The sequence below is a fragment of the Zootoca vivipara genome, chromosome 16 (genome assembly GCF_963506605.1).
Source record: "Zootoca vivipara chromosome 16, rZooViv1.1, whole genome shotgun sequence".
NCBI lineage: Eukaryota > Metazoa > Chordata > Lepidosauria > Squamata > Lacertidae > Zootoca > Zootoca vivipara.
The window spans coordinates 39,241,269-39,256,902 of record NC_083291.1 but is presented as its reverse complement, the minus strand read 5'-3'; the positions used below and the strand labels follow the sequence as shown (position 1 = coordinate 39,256,902).

At 46.3% G+C, this 15,634-nt stretch overlaps 1 protein-coding gene across 1 annotated transcript in view; it reads left to right on the top strand.

The window, feature by feature from the left end:
• Nucleotides 1-15,634, top strand: part of L1CAM (L1 cell adhesion molecule) — a 108,625-nt gene that overhangs the window by 56,090 nt on the left and 36,901 nt on the right. The window contains 9 exon segments of the mRNA XM_060268696.1: nt 1,324-1,455; nt 1,553-1,696; nt 2,517-2,628; nt 3,319-3,485; nt 4,884-5,043; nt 5,130-5,258; nt 5,767-5,864; nt 8,730-8,927; nt 9,587-9,657. Of these exon segments, the coding sequence (XP_060124679.1) occupies nt 1,324-1,455; nt 1,553-1,696; nt 2,517-2,628; nt 3,319-3,485; nt 4,884-5,043; nt 5,130-5,258; nt 5,767-5,864; nt 8,730-8,927; nt 9,587-9,657 (1,211 nt within the window).

Below are 15,634 nucleotides of genomic sequence, written 5' to 3'. Positions count from 1 at the left end.
TAAGCTCCCAAGGACATCCTGCACTGTCCTGAGAGGTCTCTCCTTCACGCCACCCAAGGTTTCCTGGATAGGGTTCTTTTCCAGAAAGGCGAGGGTGGGTCTAGATATCGCAAGGAACACAGAGCCACCCGCCACTGCATTGTGTCCCTTCCTTCCTTCTACTTCCTGGCAATGAGCTGTCACAGTGTGCTGTGCGATGTGCCGTTGCCATGCTGTTGTTTGCCCTGCCACTGACAGCCAGTTTTGTGTGGGATGGTAGGGGGGGAGGCAACTCAATATTCTGTGCATATGTAGAGTGGAAAGCCGAGAATAAGTGAAATTCTGACCGTTTGTAAGAAGTTAGAACGTCCGCTTGACCAGTAACACTATAAATGTCAGAGACATGGCCGGCAGAGAGGAATCTGCAGAAGGGGAGGAAGAGGCAGAGGAAAAGAGGAACTTGATTCTTTCACACAAGGAAAGTGAGATCAGACCTTCTCGCTCTGGAATGCTGCCTGTAAGTTTTCGCAGCAGCACAGAGATGAAGGAGCAGGAGGCAGGTGGTAGGAGGGAGTTGGATTCAACTCCAGAGCAGCAGGAACTGGCTGCACCTGAGTCTCCAAGAAATAGGAGGCGGAGCAAGCGATTAGAACAAAGGAAGACTGACAGGAAGCGGGGGCGGGTCTGGTGTTTATTTGGCCTTGAAATAATAAATAAATAAAATTGTCCAGTAGCACCTTAGAGACCAACTAAGTTTGTTCATGGTACAGTATAAGCTTTTGTGTGCATGCACACTTCTTCAGATCCCATGCATGCACACGAAAGCTTATACCAAGAACAAACCTAGTTGGTCTCTAAGGTGCTACTGGACAATTTTATATATATATATTTCGACTGTGTCACACCAACATGGCTACCTCCCTGAAGAGAGGAATGAGTTGTGGGAAGCTCAGATTGCTGAAAGCCTGTTATTGCTAATAAACCTCAACTAGTAAAACTGCCAGCATTCCATGTCTTGTGTGAGAGAAGTGCTAAACCTGACAGTAAATATATTACACAAATATATTGCTCTTTGCAATAGCCACCCTAAGCAGGAAGTTACCAGTGCAGGCATGACAATAGCCTGAACTTTGGCTTGACATTCATTGTGGCGCCAGTAACTGGGGTGGGGGTGAGAGAGCTTCAAGGTCAGGAGTGGAGGAATCCTGAATTCCTTTTTAGTTTTCAGAAGTTGATAGGTAGGAATTGGAGGATGAGATTAGAGTCTGTGGAGTTAGCAGTAAGGCTGTAGATTGGGCTTGTGGGTGGGGAGGCACCCCTTTCACTCTTGCCTTCTTTTCTCAGCTGCTCCATACTGGATAAAAGAGCCCGAGAACGAGATCTTTGCTCCAGGAGAAAGTGTGCGCTTGAATTGCGATGTTGATGGGCAACCCAAACCAGAGGTGTCGTGGAGAATAAATGGGATCCCGCTAGAAGGTGAGTGAATGTGCAGGTGCGGACTGTGGGTGAGGGAAAGGGATGCCACCTTGCCATGCTTCCTCTCGTGGGCCTAAACTCTTTTGCTGGGTTTCAGAGGTGATGCCAGACCCCAGAAGGAAGGTGGTGCCAGGAGCTTTGATCCTCAACCAAGTGCAGCCCAACGACACAGCTGTGATCCAGTGTGAAGCCCATAATAAGCATGGCAGTCTCCTCGCCAATGCGTACATCCTCATTGTCCGTGAGTTTATCTGCTCCTCTTGGATGAGCGTGGGGCTAGACCAGCTCCACAGGGCAGCAAGGTGGGGGGAGGCCACAGAGAGCACACACAGAACGGTGTCACCATTCTCACATTGCAAATGACACCTGAAGGTGTTTTTTTTTTTCATTTAAAAAGAGGAAGAAGAAGAAGATAAAGTCTCTTGTGGCTACTTTTCCTGGAGGGCCATTTAGTGATGTGTGCTGGGCTAGTAGCTAGCACATCAACCCCAGCCCACTATGCATTTTGTTGCCACAGATGTCACTGCTTCACATCCTGCTTGCCTCTTGGGGAGGGAAGGCCAAGAGAGGTTTCTCCAGAAAGAGTGAATTAGGTTCAGGGGCCTCTAGCTACTGAGCCTATTCAAACCCTTTTACTTATGGAGATATAAGGAAAACATGAAGGCTTACTTGACCCCATTTGTCAGTAAGAGAAGTACACTTATTCCCACCTCCGGACGTTGGGTTTTTTTCCCTTTCTGTTTGACTTACAATATCTTCAATTTGTATCCTGTGGGAGGGGGATAGGTCATTGTTTAGTTGTGCTGTAAATGTGATGAAGGGGAACACTATATGTACTTTCTCCTGTTTATTTGTTTGTTTTGTAATACAATAAAATATTTAATACAAACTAATTGTAAAAAAACACCCATGTCCTCAACTCCTCCCCCCCCCCGCCTTCACTTAAGGCTGGTCTGATATACCTGCAAAACCCTAGATGGGTTTTGTTGAGGAGACAGAACTGGTTGTTTGTTTAGAGGGTGCCATGCCCCAAATGTATCTATCTACTTGATTTAATTCAGGTCTGCCAGCAGAGATCCTGACCCCGGATGGGTTAGTATACAATGTGGTGGAGAACCAGACAGCCACCTTGCACTGTGAGACTTTTGGGGCACCTCGACCCACTGTGAACTGGTGAGTTGTCTGCTATGGTTGATGTATTTCATAGAATCATAGAGTTGGAAGGGACCCAAGGGTCATCTAGTCCAACCCCCTGCAATGCAGGAATCTCAAGAAAGCATCTATGACAGATGGCCATCCAACCGCTGCTTTAAAAGCTCCAAGGAAGGGGAGTTCCCCACCTTCCGAGGAAGTCCGTTCCACTGTTGAACAGCTCTTCCCCTTCCTGATGTTTAGTTGGAATTTCCTTTCTTGTTACTTGAATCCTTTGGATCCATTGAATCCATTTTCTTGGTAACTTTGTCCTAAGCAGCTATGGCACCATTTGTGTATATCTCATCTTCTCTGTGCCAAAGCTCTGGCACTTGGGGTTGAGTGCCATTGAGTGAGTGTAGTAACTTTTACCTGTAAATGGAAAATGATGCCTTATTTGTGTGGGGACAATGAATATATGCTGTGAGATCTTTATTATTAGCACCAATCTGTCATAGCAAACTTTGATTGCTCAAAACTGAAGTTCCAGTATGCACGGAAATCTCTCCTGCAAAACACTGACAGTCTGGAGGCACCTTCTGCCTATGGTGTAAATCTTAAAATCATAGGAATCCCTCTGGATTTTTTTTGTTTTTAAGTGACAGTCATATTGACAACAGAGCATTTTCTTTTTCATGCGCTTGATGTGCCCCCTCTTGCTCTTACTTCCAGGCTTACAGAAGGCTTGTACTCCATCATGGAAGATTACCGGAGCTTTCTATTCACAAACGGAACCCTCCAGCTTGAGAAAGTCCAGCGTGAGGATGCAGGGAACTTCACATGCTTCGCCGAGAATGATCAGAACAATGTCTCCATCGTCGCCCACCTTTTTGTCAAAGGTGGGAGCAGATTTCCCAGAATGCACCACACCTCTCAGATGGGTTATGAATCTGAAGAGAAGTTGGATAGGAAATAGTCATCCCTAAGGCATAATGAGGCTTGAAGGGAAAGATAGCAGTCATAGGTCAGTGAGGTATGATGAAATTGAAAAATAGGTGTTCCACTTTCCTGCCTTCTCCAGCCTGAGCAATCACACTAAAGGTAAACGGAGAGAAAGGCCTCAGGGGAAGGGATCAGATCTTACTTTGTGGGGTAGACAGTTTGATGCCAGGTGTTGGACTACAATTTCCATCCTCCCTTTGACCACAGACCACGTTGGCTTCAACTCGCATTGCCCAGCAACCAGGTCCATGAGGCAGACTGAGACACTGCCTTGGGCAGCTGAACCTTGCAGGGTGGAGCCCAGTGACCATCAGAAAAGTGAGGAGTAGTAGTGGCAGTGGCTTCCAGCAAGTTCTTGTGAGAGTTGCATGAGATGCTGCCAGAAGCTGCAGTGTGCGACCCTCGTAAGCAAAGCTTTGACAGGGTGGGGAGCAGCAACTTTCCTGTTTTGCCTCAGGTGTCAAAATGGGACGGGATGCCCCTGCCAACAACATATGGAGGGCACCTCATGGACTACATTCTGCCCACTCTGAGCTGTCAGCCACAGCCCCTAAGGCAGGCATCCCCAAACTGCGGCCCTCCAGATGCTTTGGCCTACAACTCCCATGATCCCTAGCTAACAGGACCAGTGGTCGGGGAAGATGGGAATTGTAGTCCAAAACAGCTGGAGGGCCAAAGTTTGGGGATGCCTGCTCTAAGGCCCTTAGTTGAACATCTCCATCCTCCTGTATAGCCAGCTCCACAGATGGATTTTATAGATAATACTAAAGTTTTGTGATGATTCAGGTTCTCCTGAGTCTCCTGCCCTCTTCTGAGGAGTGGAAATAAGATCCTGTCTTGGTAACCTCACAGTAAGAATGATATGTCTCCTGGGGTGGCAGCAAATCTTGTTGTTTTTTCTCATGCTCACAGTTTAGATTTGCCTTTTGTCTTGTATTGCTGAGGACTGCCTAAAATTAGCATATTCAGGCCACTGCCAAGGTAATTTAAATCAGAGCAGCTTCAGGAATAGGCCTACTTGGTTTGAGGTGCCATTCAATGTGAAAGTGTGGGGAACAGGTCAAAAGTGGCCACCTGGTTCATTTCAGTGAGGTGTGCGCAGGAGAACTTCTTAACAGGTTGCATTTCCTGAGAATTTGTTGCCTGGCCCTGTCTACAATGGGAGGTGTTCAAGTCACACTGTGGAACGATAGGGAAAGAGAAGCCATGTGGGCTTCTGGAGGTCTCATCCCTCAAACCATAGCAAGGCATGGTGGGGAGAGAGGACACGACTCCACATTCTGTCCCTGTTCCAGGAGCCACACAGTTTGAAGTGGAGCCTACAAACACAGAAGGGGAGAAGGGTGGCCACGTGACGTTCCATTGCAAAGTGCTGTTCGATGACACCATCCCAGGCCCTGGTCTTGAGTGGCACCGAAAAGGGCAGCCGGTTAAGGAGTCCGCTGACAATGACAAGTGAGTGGTGTGGGCTGGGCAGGGTTGTGTGGAGGCCTGTGGACTGAGGGAAACTACAAAGCACCCTTGTTTTATCCACCTGCTAGGTATTTCATCAATGACACATCCCTGACCATCACTGACCTGGACTATTCTGACCAAGGAATATACACCTGCCGGGCTTGGACAGCTCTTGACTCTGTGGAGAAAAGTGCCAAGCTTTGGGTATATGGCAAGTACCAAAAAAGGAGAAATCAGATATGGGTTCTTTTACCTCTTGTAAAATGGTTGTCTTGAGTTCTTTACAGGTAGGTAGCCGTGTTGGTCTGACGTAGTCGAAACAAAATAAATTTATAGATAATACTAAAGTTTTGTGATGATTCAGGTTCTCCTGAGTCTCCTGCCCTCTTCTGAGGAGTGGAAATAAGATCCTGTGAGGAAATTGATATATGTGTGCATGGGAGAGAGAGAGAGAGACATGTTTAAAAGACAAATATGTATTAACTAAAACTACTTCCACTTCTAGATAGCCCTATACGTTAATGAAATAATAACAACATTAATTATACCATGGGGTGGGGTGGGGAGAGACAGAGCTGCCATTTAGAATTTTAATCTCAGGATCCAAAATGTTTTGGGTCAGCTCTGGGAAAACTGCTAAAGGAGGTACAAAGAAGATTTGGGGCTTTTATCCTGCGGTCGCTCCCTCATCATGGCTCACATGAGGGTCTCTCTTTCAGGCAGTCCTGGCCCTGTGTCAAATCTGGAACTGTCAGAGCAGGAGGACTGGCAGGTGAAGCTGACATGGACCCCAGGAGATGATCACAACAGGCCTATCAAGGGTAAGAAACAGGGCTGAGGGCAGCGTGGTGCTTAGAGCCACCATTGTCATGTTATCAGTTTGGAATCCCCACTCAAAGCCTCCGAATTCTTGGCTTTTCTTCAGAACTCTCACACACGGGATGTGTTTGGGTGGGAGGGCAGGATCCAGTCATACCATGGGCAATGGCAGGATGGGGAAGCATGGGGGCAGCTATTCCCCCCACCAAATAAACCATAACCCTCAGATTTCCAGATTTCATTTTTTTAAAAAATCTGTAGAACCTGATATGATGCAAAATGTGCACACACAATTATCTTTTTGTTTTGCAAAACTAGCCTGATACCCCTTTCAGTGTTTTACTTTTGCCCCCCCCCCATTCCTGCATATGCCCATAAACTTCCTCCGGTACCCCTATTTCTTCCTTTCTCAGCAGCTCCTGAAATCACCTCAGCAGAACAACCATATTCTCTGGTGGTTTATCCACAGGTCCTCCACACCTAGCTGCATTTAAAATAAAGACAGGATAAATACTAGAGTACAAAGATTACCATAATCAAGGACAAAAGTGGTAAGGACCTAACAGAAGCAGAAGACATCAAGAAGAGGTGGCAAGAATACACAGAGGAATTATACCAGAAAGATATGGAGGTCTCGTACACCCCAGGTAGTGTGGTTGCTGACCTTGAGCCAGACATCTTGCAGAGTGAAGTCAAATGGGCCTTAGAAAGCACTGCTAATAACAAGGCCAGTGGAAGTGATGATATTCCAGCTGAACTATTTAAAATTTTAAAAGATGATGCTGTTAAGGTGCTACACCCAATATGCCAGCAAGTTTGGAAAACTCAGCAATGGCCAGAGGATTGGAGAAGATCAGTCTACATCCCAATTCCAAAGAAGGGCAGTGCCAAAGAATGCTCCAACTACCGCACAATTGCGCTCATTTCACACGCTAGCAAGGTTATGCTTAAAATTCTACAAGGCAGGCTTAGACAGTATGTGGACCGAGAACTCCCAGAAGTGCAAGCTGGATTTCGAAAGGGCAGAGGAACCAGAGACCAAATAGCAAACATGCGCTGGATTATGGAGAAAGCTAGAGAGTTCCAGAAAAACGTCTACTTCTGCTTCATTGACTATGCAAAAGCCTTTGACTGTGTCGACCACAGCAAACTATGGCAAGTTCTTAAAGAAATGGGAGTGCCTGATCACCTCATCTGTCTCCTGAGAAATCTCTATTTGGGACAAGAAGCTACAGTTAGAACTGGATATGGAATAACTGATTGGTTCAAAATTGGGAAAGGAGTACGACAAGGTTGTGTATTGTCTCCCTGCTTATTTAACTTATATGCAGAATTCATCATGCGAAAGGCTGGACTAGATGAATCCCAAGCAGGAATTAAGATTGCCGGAAGAAATATCAACAACCTCAGATATGCAGATGACACAACCTTGATGGCAGAAAGTGAGGAGGAATTAAAGAACCTTTTAATGAGGGTGAAAGAGGAGAGCGCAAAATATGGTCTGAAGCTCAACATCAAAAAAACCAAGATCATGGCCACTGGTCCCATCACCTCCTGGCAAATAGAAGGGGAAGAAATGGAGGCAGTGAGAGATTTTACTTTCTTGGGCTCCTTGATCACTGCAGATGGTGACAGCAGTCACGAAATTAAAAGACGCCTGCTTCTTGGGAGAAAAGCAATGACAAACCTAGACAGCATCTTAAAAAGCAGAGACATCACCTTGCCGACAAAGGTCCGTATAGTTAAAGCTATGGTTTTCCCAGTAGTGATGTATGGAAGTGAGAGCTGGACCATAAAGAAGGCTGATCGCCGAAGAATTGATGCTTTTGAATTATGGTGCTGGAGGAGACTCTTGAGAGTCCCATGGACTGCAAGAAGATCAAACCTATCCATTCTTAAGGAAATCAGCCCTGAGTGCTCCCTGGAAGGACAGATCGTGAAGCTGAGGCTCCAATACTTTGGCCACCTCATGAGAAGAGAAGAATCATTGGAAAAGACCCTGATGTTGGGAAAGATTGAGGGCACTAGGAGAAGGGGACGACAGAGGACAAGATGGTTGGACAGTGTTCTCGAAGCTACGAACATGAGTTTGACCAAACTACGGGAGGCAGTGCAAGACAGGAGTGCCTGGCGTGCTATGGTCCATGGGGTCACGAAGAGTCGGACACGACTAAACGACTAAACAACAACAACAAAAATACTAGAGTTATCTGCAACCTGAATTGTTTTACTAATTGAAAGGCATCTTTGGCCACAATTCTCTATGGATGCAGAATGGCATCACTCTGCGGTTTCCCTATTATTATTTGCAATAGAAGGCAGGGTAGAAAACGAGTTACGGTATCTTGAAGCCAGGTGGGCCTTAAGGACCATGGCTGTAAATGCATCATATGTTTATAGCACTTCCCTGCCACTACCAATGCATTTTGTAAAGAATCTCATTAGCATGTGCTTTAGACTCACAGCTCATTTTCGTAAGTATAGAACTAAACATCTCAAGTGTGACAAACAACTGTCAGAAAGTGCTTGTCTCCTGCAGGTATTCTTGTCAGAAAGCCATAAGGGGTTAGTTCTGACTCCTTACTGGGTTTGTTGCTGTATTATGTGTGAAGCAATGCTGTGCTTCATTTGAGATATACTTGGAACTGGAAGCTCTGTTTAAGTCACACATTTGCTCCAATGTTATTTTTGTCTCTGTGTGAGACTGCCTGCAGGAAAGTGAGCGCTTCTGAGCATGTGCAGAGAATGCATCTCTTTCCCAGTTGGTTATGGTGGGGCTTCCCAGTCAAAGGCTGTGATGACCTTGATTATTTCTGGGAGGGGCTTAGTCTGTTAAACTATTGACATGGCCTTTACTCTCCCCACAGAGTATACTGTATTTTGTGACGAAAGCAACTTTGGGCAAGGAAAAATGGAAAAGTTAGCCACTGTACCAGGAAACCAGCCGTGGGCCACGCTTCACCTTTCTCCATTCAGGAAATACAACTTCTATGTGAAGGCCAGAAATGATCACGGGGATAGTGCGTTAAATTCCCACCCTGTCAGCTATGTCACAAATCCTGCAGGTAAGGAAGCCCACAATGCCAAGGAGAAGCATGTTTGGGGCTTAGGTGTTCTATATGCATCGTTCCCTGTAGCAGGGCCAGCCCACCCATGCGGCAAGGTGAGGCGATTGCCTCGGGCGGCAGGATCCACAGTGATAGCAGATCCAGGCTCCAAGGAATGCATTGCGCACTGCTGCCCATGGTGGCAGCAGCAGGTACTGCATGCAAGAATCAACAGTGCTTATGATACACAGGGACATAATGCACACAGACGAAATGTTACAGCTCAGAGTGCTTCTGTTCAGGGTTCCAGCCCCACTATTCTATTCTTCCCCACACCAGGCTTTCCTCCCCCCCACCCCCGGCCTGCAACAGGCAGAATTTCATAGCCACTGAGAATGCACAGATCTTAATCGGACTGCTTTAAGGTTTTTCCTCTGTTAATTCTTCTGTCTCCTAAATATTTTTTGTATTTCTGAAAACCTTGGGATTTCCCCCGAGCCTGCTGTTACTTCCCTCATGTGTGATACTGTTTTGGCTACTCACAGCCCAAATGTGAGAAAGAGAGGGAACAAGTGGCTTGACATAAGAAAATGCCATTACCTGCCTCTTAGTCGTGGTGGGGTGCTTTATCTGAGCTGATATATAAGCAAACCTAACTGTGATCCATTACTTTCTAGCCCCTAAGCGGAATCCATCTGATGTCAAAGGAAAGGGGAACGAGACTACTAATATGATCATCACCTGGACGGTAAAATATAAATACTCTTGCAGCCCTAGTCTTGGTATCCCTTGATCTCCTCCTCCTCCTCCACAATGTTAGTGCCATGGCTGACTTAGCAGCATGTTGAGCAGATGTAAGAGTTGCTGTTGAATTTTGCCTAAACCTAAATTCTGAGGTGATTTTGGGTATTTCTGCAAGGCACACAAGCAATATGTTCCTGGCGGCTAGTTGCTTTGTATGTGTGTTGCTTTGTGTGGTCCAATTGAGCCACACATTTTATCTTGTTGTAATCTTAACAATAACCTTGTAAGGTTGGTCAGTCTTATTATCTCCATGCCTAACTGAGCAAGAAACATCACATATTCAGCACTTTGCTCTTGCACCTCTGCTGCAGCATCTGTCAATGTGCCTGCTAAACAATTCAGATCACAGCATGGGGTGGACCTAACACAAGGCATAGCATGTCCCCAGTGGAAGCCACCAGTGGAACGAAATCAAACAGATGTTAAGGTCTGAACGAAAGTTACTCAATGATTTGTTGTTTTGTTTGTTGTTTTGTTTGTTTGTGCCACTTTCCCCCAAAACTCAGTGTGCAGTACAAACAAAAAAAGTCAGGGCTTCATAATACTACATATAAAAGCCTTTTTAAACAAAGTCAACCCAAAAGCAATCTAATATAATGAATCAACCACAGGTCATCCTGATTAAATTTATCTCAGCTGATACAAAACAAACTTCTTCTTTTTTTAACATTCAGAGGATTTCACATCCTTGATCTCAGTATTCCTTACAACAACCCTGTGAAGTAGGCCAAGCATTCTTAGAATCATAGAATCATAGTTGGAAGAGACCACAAGGGCCATCCAGTCCAACCGCCTGCCAAGTAGGAAACACCATCAAAACATTCCTGACAAATAGCTGTCAAGCCTCTGCTTAAAGACCTCCAAAGAAGGAGACTCCACCACACTCCTTGGCAGCAAATTCCACTGCCGAACAGCTCTTACTGTCAGGAAGTTCTTCCTAATGTTTAGGTGGAATCTTCTTTCTTGTAGTGTGAATCCATTGCTCCGTGTCTGCTTCTCTGGAGCAGCAGAAAACAACCTTTCTCCCTCCTCTTTATGACATCCTTTTATATATTTGAACATGGCTATCATATCAGCCCTTAACCTTCTCTTCTCCAGGCTAAACATACCCAGCTCCCTAAGCCGTTCCTCATAAGGCATCGTTTCCAGGCCCTTGTGGTCTCTTCCAACTCTATGATTCTACAAACCCTTTATTACAGGTGTCAGGGGCACTGAACTGGAGGTGGTATTTGAACCGGCTCTTTCCAGCTCACACTCATTTCATTTTCAGTCACTATATTTAGGATTCTGGGAATAATCTCCCTCTGAATGAGACAGGCAAATGACCCTCTTAGTTCTGGGGGATTCCCACCACCCTCCTCTCCTTCCTTAGCACACGTTTTGGCTAATGGCATTGCTTCTTCTTTCTCACTTCCTCTACAGCCTAAATTACATGAGGGAGTTCTGCATTTATGTCTCTCTTTTGTGTCCGCTATTCCAGCCCTGCAGAGGAAGTGTGTGTGAAAGAGAGAGAGAGAATGAGAGACTGGCCTCTTCACTGAGGGGGCACATGGAGTGTGCTGCCACAGGGTGCCAGAGTGGAGTGTTTCTATTGAGGCAACACAGTGCGCGCACACGCCACTTGGGCCTTTTATTATCTTCGCTCTGTTTGGGTTTGCTGTGTTGTTTGCATTCCCATGCAAAGGGGCGGCATGTTTGTACTGCACTGTGTCTGCCTGCCGGCATTGTCCCCAAATGCTTGTGCTTGCCATAGTGATGAGAACTTTGGGCTGCGTTCCCAGGAGGGAGCTGGTGCCAGATGCTTCCGTTCGGGGAGGCATATACCAAGTTCAGCTAGACAAATGTTATCACAATACAGGAGGTGGAGGGGACACTCTGTGTTAACCACAGCTGGCCTGGCATTGGTTGCACCTCACAGTTCAGTCGTGGCCCTGAGGGAGGGTGGCCATGTGGCTCCCATTTCCTGTTTAACCCAGGATTGTGGCTGCTGTCAAGAGGAATTATCTTCCTGATGATTACTTTTGTCTGGGACACCAGAGGGTATGGATTAGCATTCCCTACCCGTCAAAGGGCAAGGTTGCAACCTGTGGTATATCACTTCAGCCTCTTTAGGGGAACTGAATGTGCCGGAATGCTCCCTCAAGTTAAATAAAGAAATTGCTGCATGAAGCAAATAAGCATGTAAGTTTAGAAATGTTTTCAGCATAAACTTCTCTCCCTGATGTTCTAGGGAGAGTTTTTTTCCTCTCTCTCCTTTTTAAGTGGAAAGAACTTAAGTGGAAAAACCACAGAGCCTAGGGCTTGCTGATCAGAAGGTCGGCGGTTCGAATCCCTGCGACGGGGTGAGCTCCTGTTGCTCGGTCCCTGCTCCTGCCAACCTAGCAGTTCGAAAGCACATCAAAGTGCAAGTAGATAAATAGGTACAGTGGGAAGGTAAATGGCATTTCTGTATGTTGCTCTGGTTTGCCATCATCCCTGTAGCCTGAAGTGGGTGCAATCCAGGACTTCAACCCCACAGTTTGTCACATGCACCCACTTCATGATACAGGTATGATGGCTGGTATCAGGTTTGTACCACAGACAAGCTAACTTCATGATGGAGAATCTCATGTCATATGTAAGTTATGTCAATTTTATACAGTACTTATGATATGAGATAAACCATAGAAATAAGTTCAGATTCAAACACCTGTTCACACCAGCATCTAGAGGGAGAAGCAGCTGCTCAGTTTCTGCCTGCTGTATGACTCTCAAAAGGTTGGTGGCATCCTGCACCCACATCTGCCTGAAAACTATGGCAACTACCCATCTAGTGAAGGAGTGGGGAGCAGCTTCCTAATTTTATTATTCAATTATTATTATTATTAAAATTATATACTGCCCTTCATCTGAAGATCACAGGGTGATTCACAACATAAAAATACAAAATGAGAACACAAGATAACATAATAAAACAAGAACAAAAACAGACTAATAACTCCCCCTCCCACAAGCTTGGCAGGGGGTTGGACTGGATGGCCCTTGTGGTCTCTTCCAACTCTATGATTCTATGATTCTATGAAACACATTTAAAAGGCCATAGAAATTTCAATCAGCCAAAGGCCTGGTTATAGAGAAACATACTTGCCTGGTGCCTAAAGATGTGTAGTGAAGATGCCAGGCGAGCCTCTTGGGGAGAGCCTTCCGCAGATGGGAAGCCGCCACAGAAAAGATCCATTCTCATGTTGCCACCCTCTGGGCCTCTATTGAGGAGGCACATGAAGAAGGCCCTCAGCTGATGATTGCAGGGTCTGGGTTGTTTCATATGGTCTTTGACGTATTGCGGTCCTGAGCCGTTTAAGGCTTTATTGGTCAAAGCTAGCATTTTGAATTGTGACCAGAAAGTAATGGGCAGCCAATGCAGTTGGGCCAGGATCAGCGTAATATGCTCAAACCATCTTGCCCCGGTGAGCAACCTGGCCACCAAATTCTGCACGCAAAGTACCCCTGACAGTAGGGGACCCAGGTGGCGCTGTGGGTTAAACCACAGAGCCTAGGGCTTGCTGATCAGAAGGTCGGCGGTTCGAATCCCTGCAACGGGGTGAGCTCCCGTTGCTCGGTCCCAGCTCCTGCCAACCTAGCAGTTTGAAGGCTTGGCAGGGGGTTGGACTGGATGGCCCTTGTGGTCTCTTCCAACTCTATGATTCTATGAAAGCACGTCAAAGTGCAAGTAGATACATATGTACTGCTCCAAGCGGGAAGGTAAACGGCGTTTCCGTGCGCTGCTCTGGTTCGCCAGAAGCGGCTTAGTCATGCTGGCCACATGACCTGGAAGCTGTACACCAGCTCCTTTGGCCAATAACGCGAAATGAGCGCCGCAACCCCAGAGTCGGTCACGACTGGACCTAATGGTCAGGGGTCCCTTTACCTTTGCCCCTGACATTAGCCACACTCCATTGTATTCTGCAGCTTTTTGAGGAATACTCCTATTGAATGCACATTCCTTCAAACCAGGTTCCATTCAATTAGAAAATGAAAGGCAGTAGCTTAAATTTAAGCCTGTGTGGTTTTTTTTTGCATGGGGTAGAACTGGGTACATAAAGCCCATTTTATCGCACAGAAAGACAAAGGGTGGAATTCAGTGTTGCGCTACAGAGATTGTTCCATCAGTACAAGCATTTTGACCTGCGCAGGAAAACAGTCTCAGTGTTCCTTCCTTCTGTGGTTTCTCCTGACCCTCCAGAATAGAATTGGGGAAGTGGGGGCACATGGGGAGGAAAGGAGGGAAAGCCCCTCTGTGCTAGTGGGAGTCCTTGCACTACTTCTGCTAAATGAATACGGCCCAAGGAAATCTGTTATTCAGGAGGCAAAATATTGCTTCATATTACACTTGATACCCACTAAGGCGTAAACAACAGCAAAAATGGAGTGCTTTTGAAAACAAACCGTATTGTTTCCTTCTGCACCTTGTGAGGTTTGCCTCCTTGTGTGGGAAGTCTTGGAGGAAGAAAGCATTGCCTTTTCAATTTCTGCTTTAGGCAGTGATTAAAGTTGCAAGAGCCAAAGGTCAGTGGAGAAAGGTGTCAGGCCCCATAATTGTTCAGAGCCTAGCAGGGGCGGATTTAGGTTTGATGAAGCCCTAAGCTACTGAAGGTCATGGGGCCTTTTATATGTCCAGCTGTCCTTTGTCAACAACAGATTGTCGCTGTTTTTTGTGTTGAATGTATGCTATGGTAATTTATGGACCTAATAGGTATCTAAAGCCATTTCCCACTGTTGCTGTATGTAGGTTTTATTTTATTTGTTTTTTAATCTTATATTTTGGAAATGCACATCCAGTTTTTTGCCTTTTTAGGGCTCCCAAGAGAGAGTGGGGCCCTAAGCTATAGCTTGTTTAGCTTATATGTAAATCCGACACTGGAGCCTAGCATGGAGTGGGGAAGATATAGAGCCTTTCCTCAGGTGGGTCCCCCTTGCTCTTCTAAGCCACTGCCTCCCCCTGCTGGACCCTTGGAAAAGTGTGGCACTTCTGACACAACCGGAGCAAAGACCACACACCAGGAGTTAGAAAGATATGCTTCCAGAGTCTGGGCTGCTGGACAAGCCCAATGCTCATGCATCCCTTTGACAAGGAGGGGCGTGCGGGCATGGGAAGAGGATGCAGCAGTTTCCCTTCTTCTCCAGGTGGGGCGGCCAAGCTCATACCCAGACATCCATTTAACTCAGTTCCTCCTGTGATCCTTCTGCTGGCTTCTCTCTTGTATGCGCAGGGCAAGGGTTTAACTACTGCAAACAGAGGAAGAAGGTGGAGAAAGGGTCTGGGCATTTGAAAGTAAACCACTGGTTCTCCAGCTGCTGTCCTGGCAGGCCCACAAGGAATTCCCTTACATATTTAAAGCATTCTCTTTTTATTTTCAAATGGGCAGTTCCCCTGCTCCTCTCTTTACATCTGTCTCAGCTTTTACAAAAGCGAGCCGGGTCCTCTTCCCCCCCACCCCCCCCACCCATGCTGCGGCTTATCTCATCACATCCCCACGGGAGGACTGGGCCTAGTCGTACTGTGGCCTCAGGGCTGAAGGAGAGACAGCAGCTAAAACAGACCTAGGCCAAGGCAATCTGAATTCAAATCTCATTGGGGCTCCTTGAGTAGGTCACTGAAGCTTTCCTTGCAAAAACCCTCTCTTTAAACTGAATAGGAGCAAAAGGCAATCCACAGAAAACCCGAATTGCCATTTGTTGTGATTCAGCTTTAAAGAGCGGGTTTTCCTGGGAAAGTCCTTAGACGCTGAGTGTTGGACCTGTGCCTGGGCAGAAGGGGGTTACAGGTAAGGGTGTTACAGTCCAGAGTGGAAGAGGGCATGCTTTTCCATTTTCTCCCAACGCTAGGTTTGCCAAAATAAAGGAAAGAAAAGTACTTCATCATTTAACCATAACTAGCACAG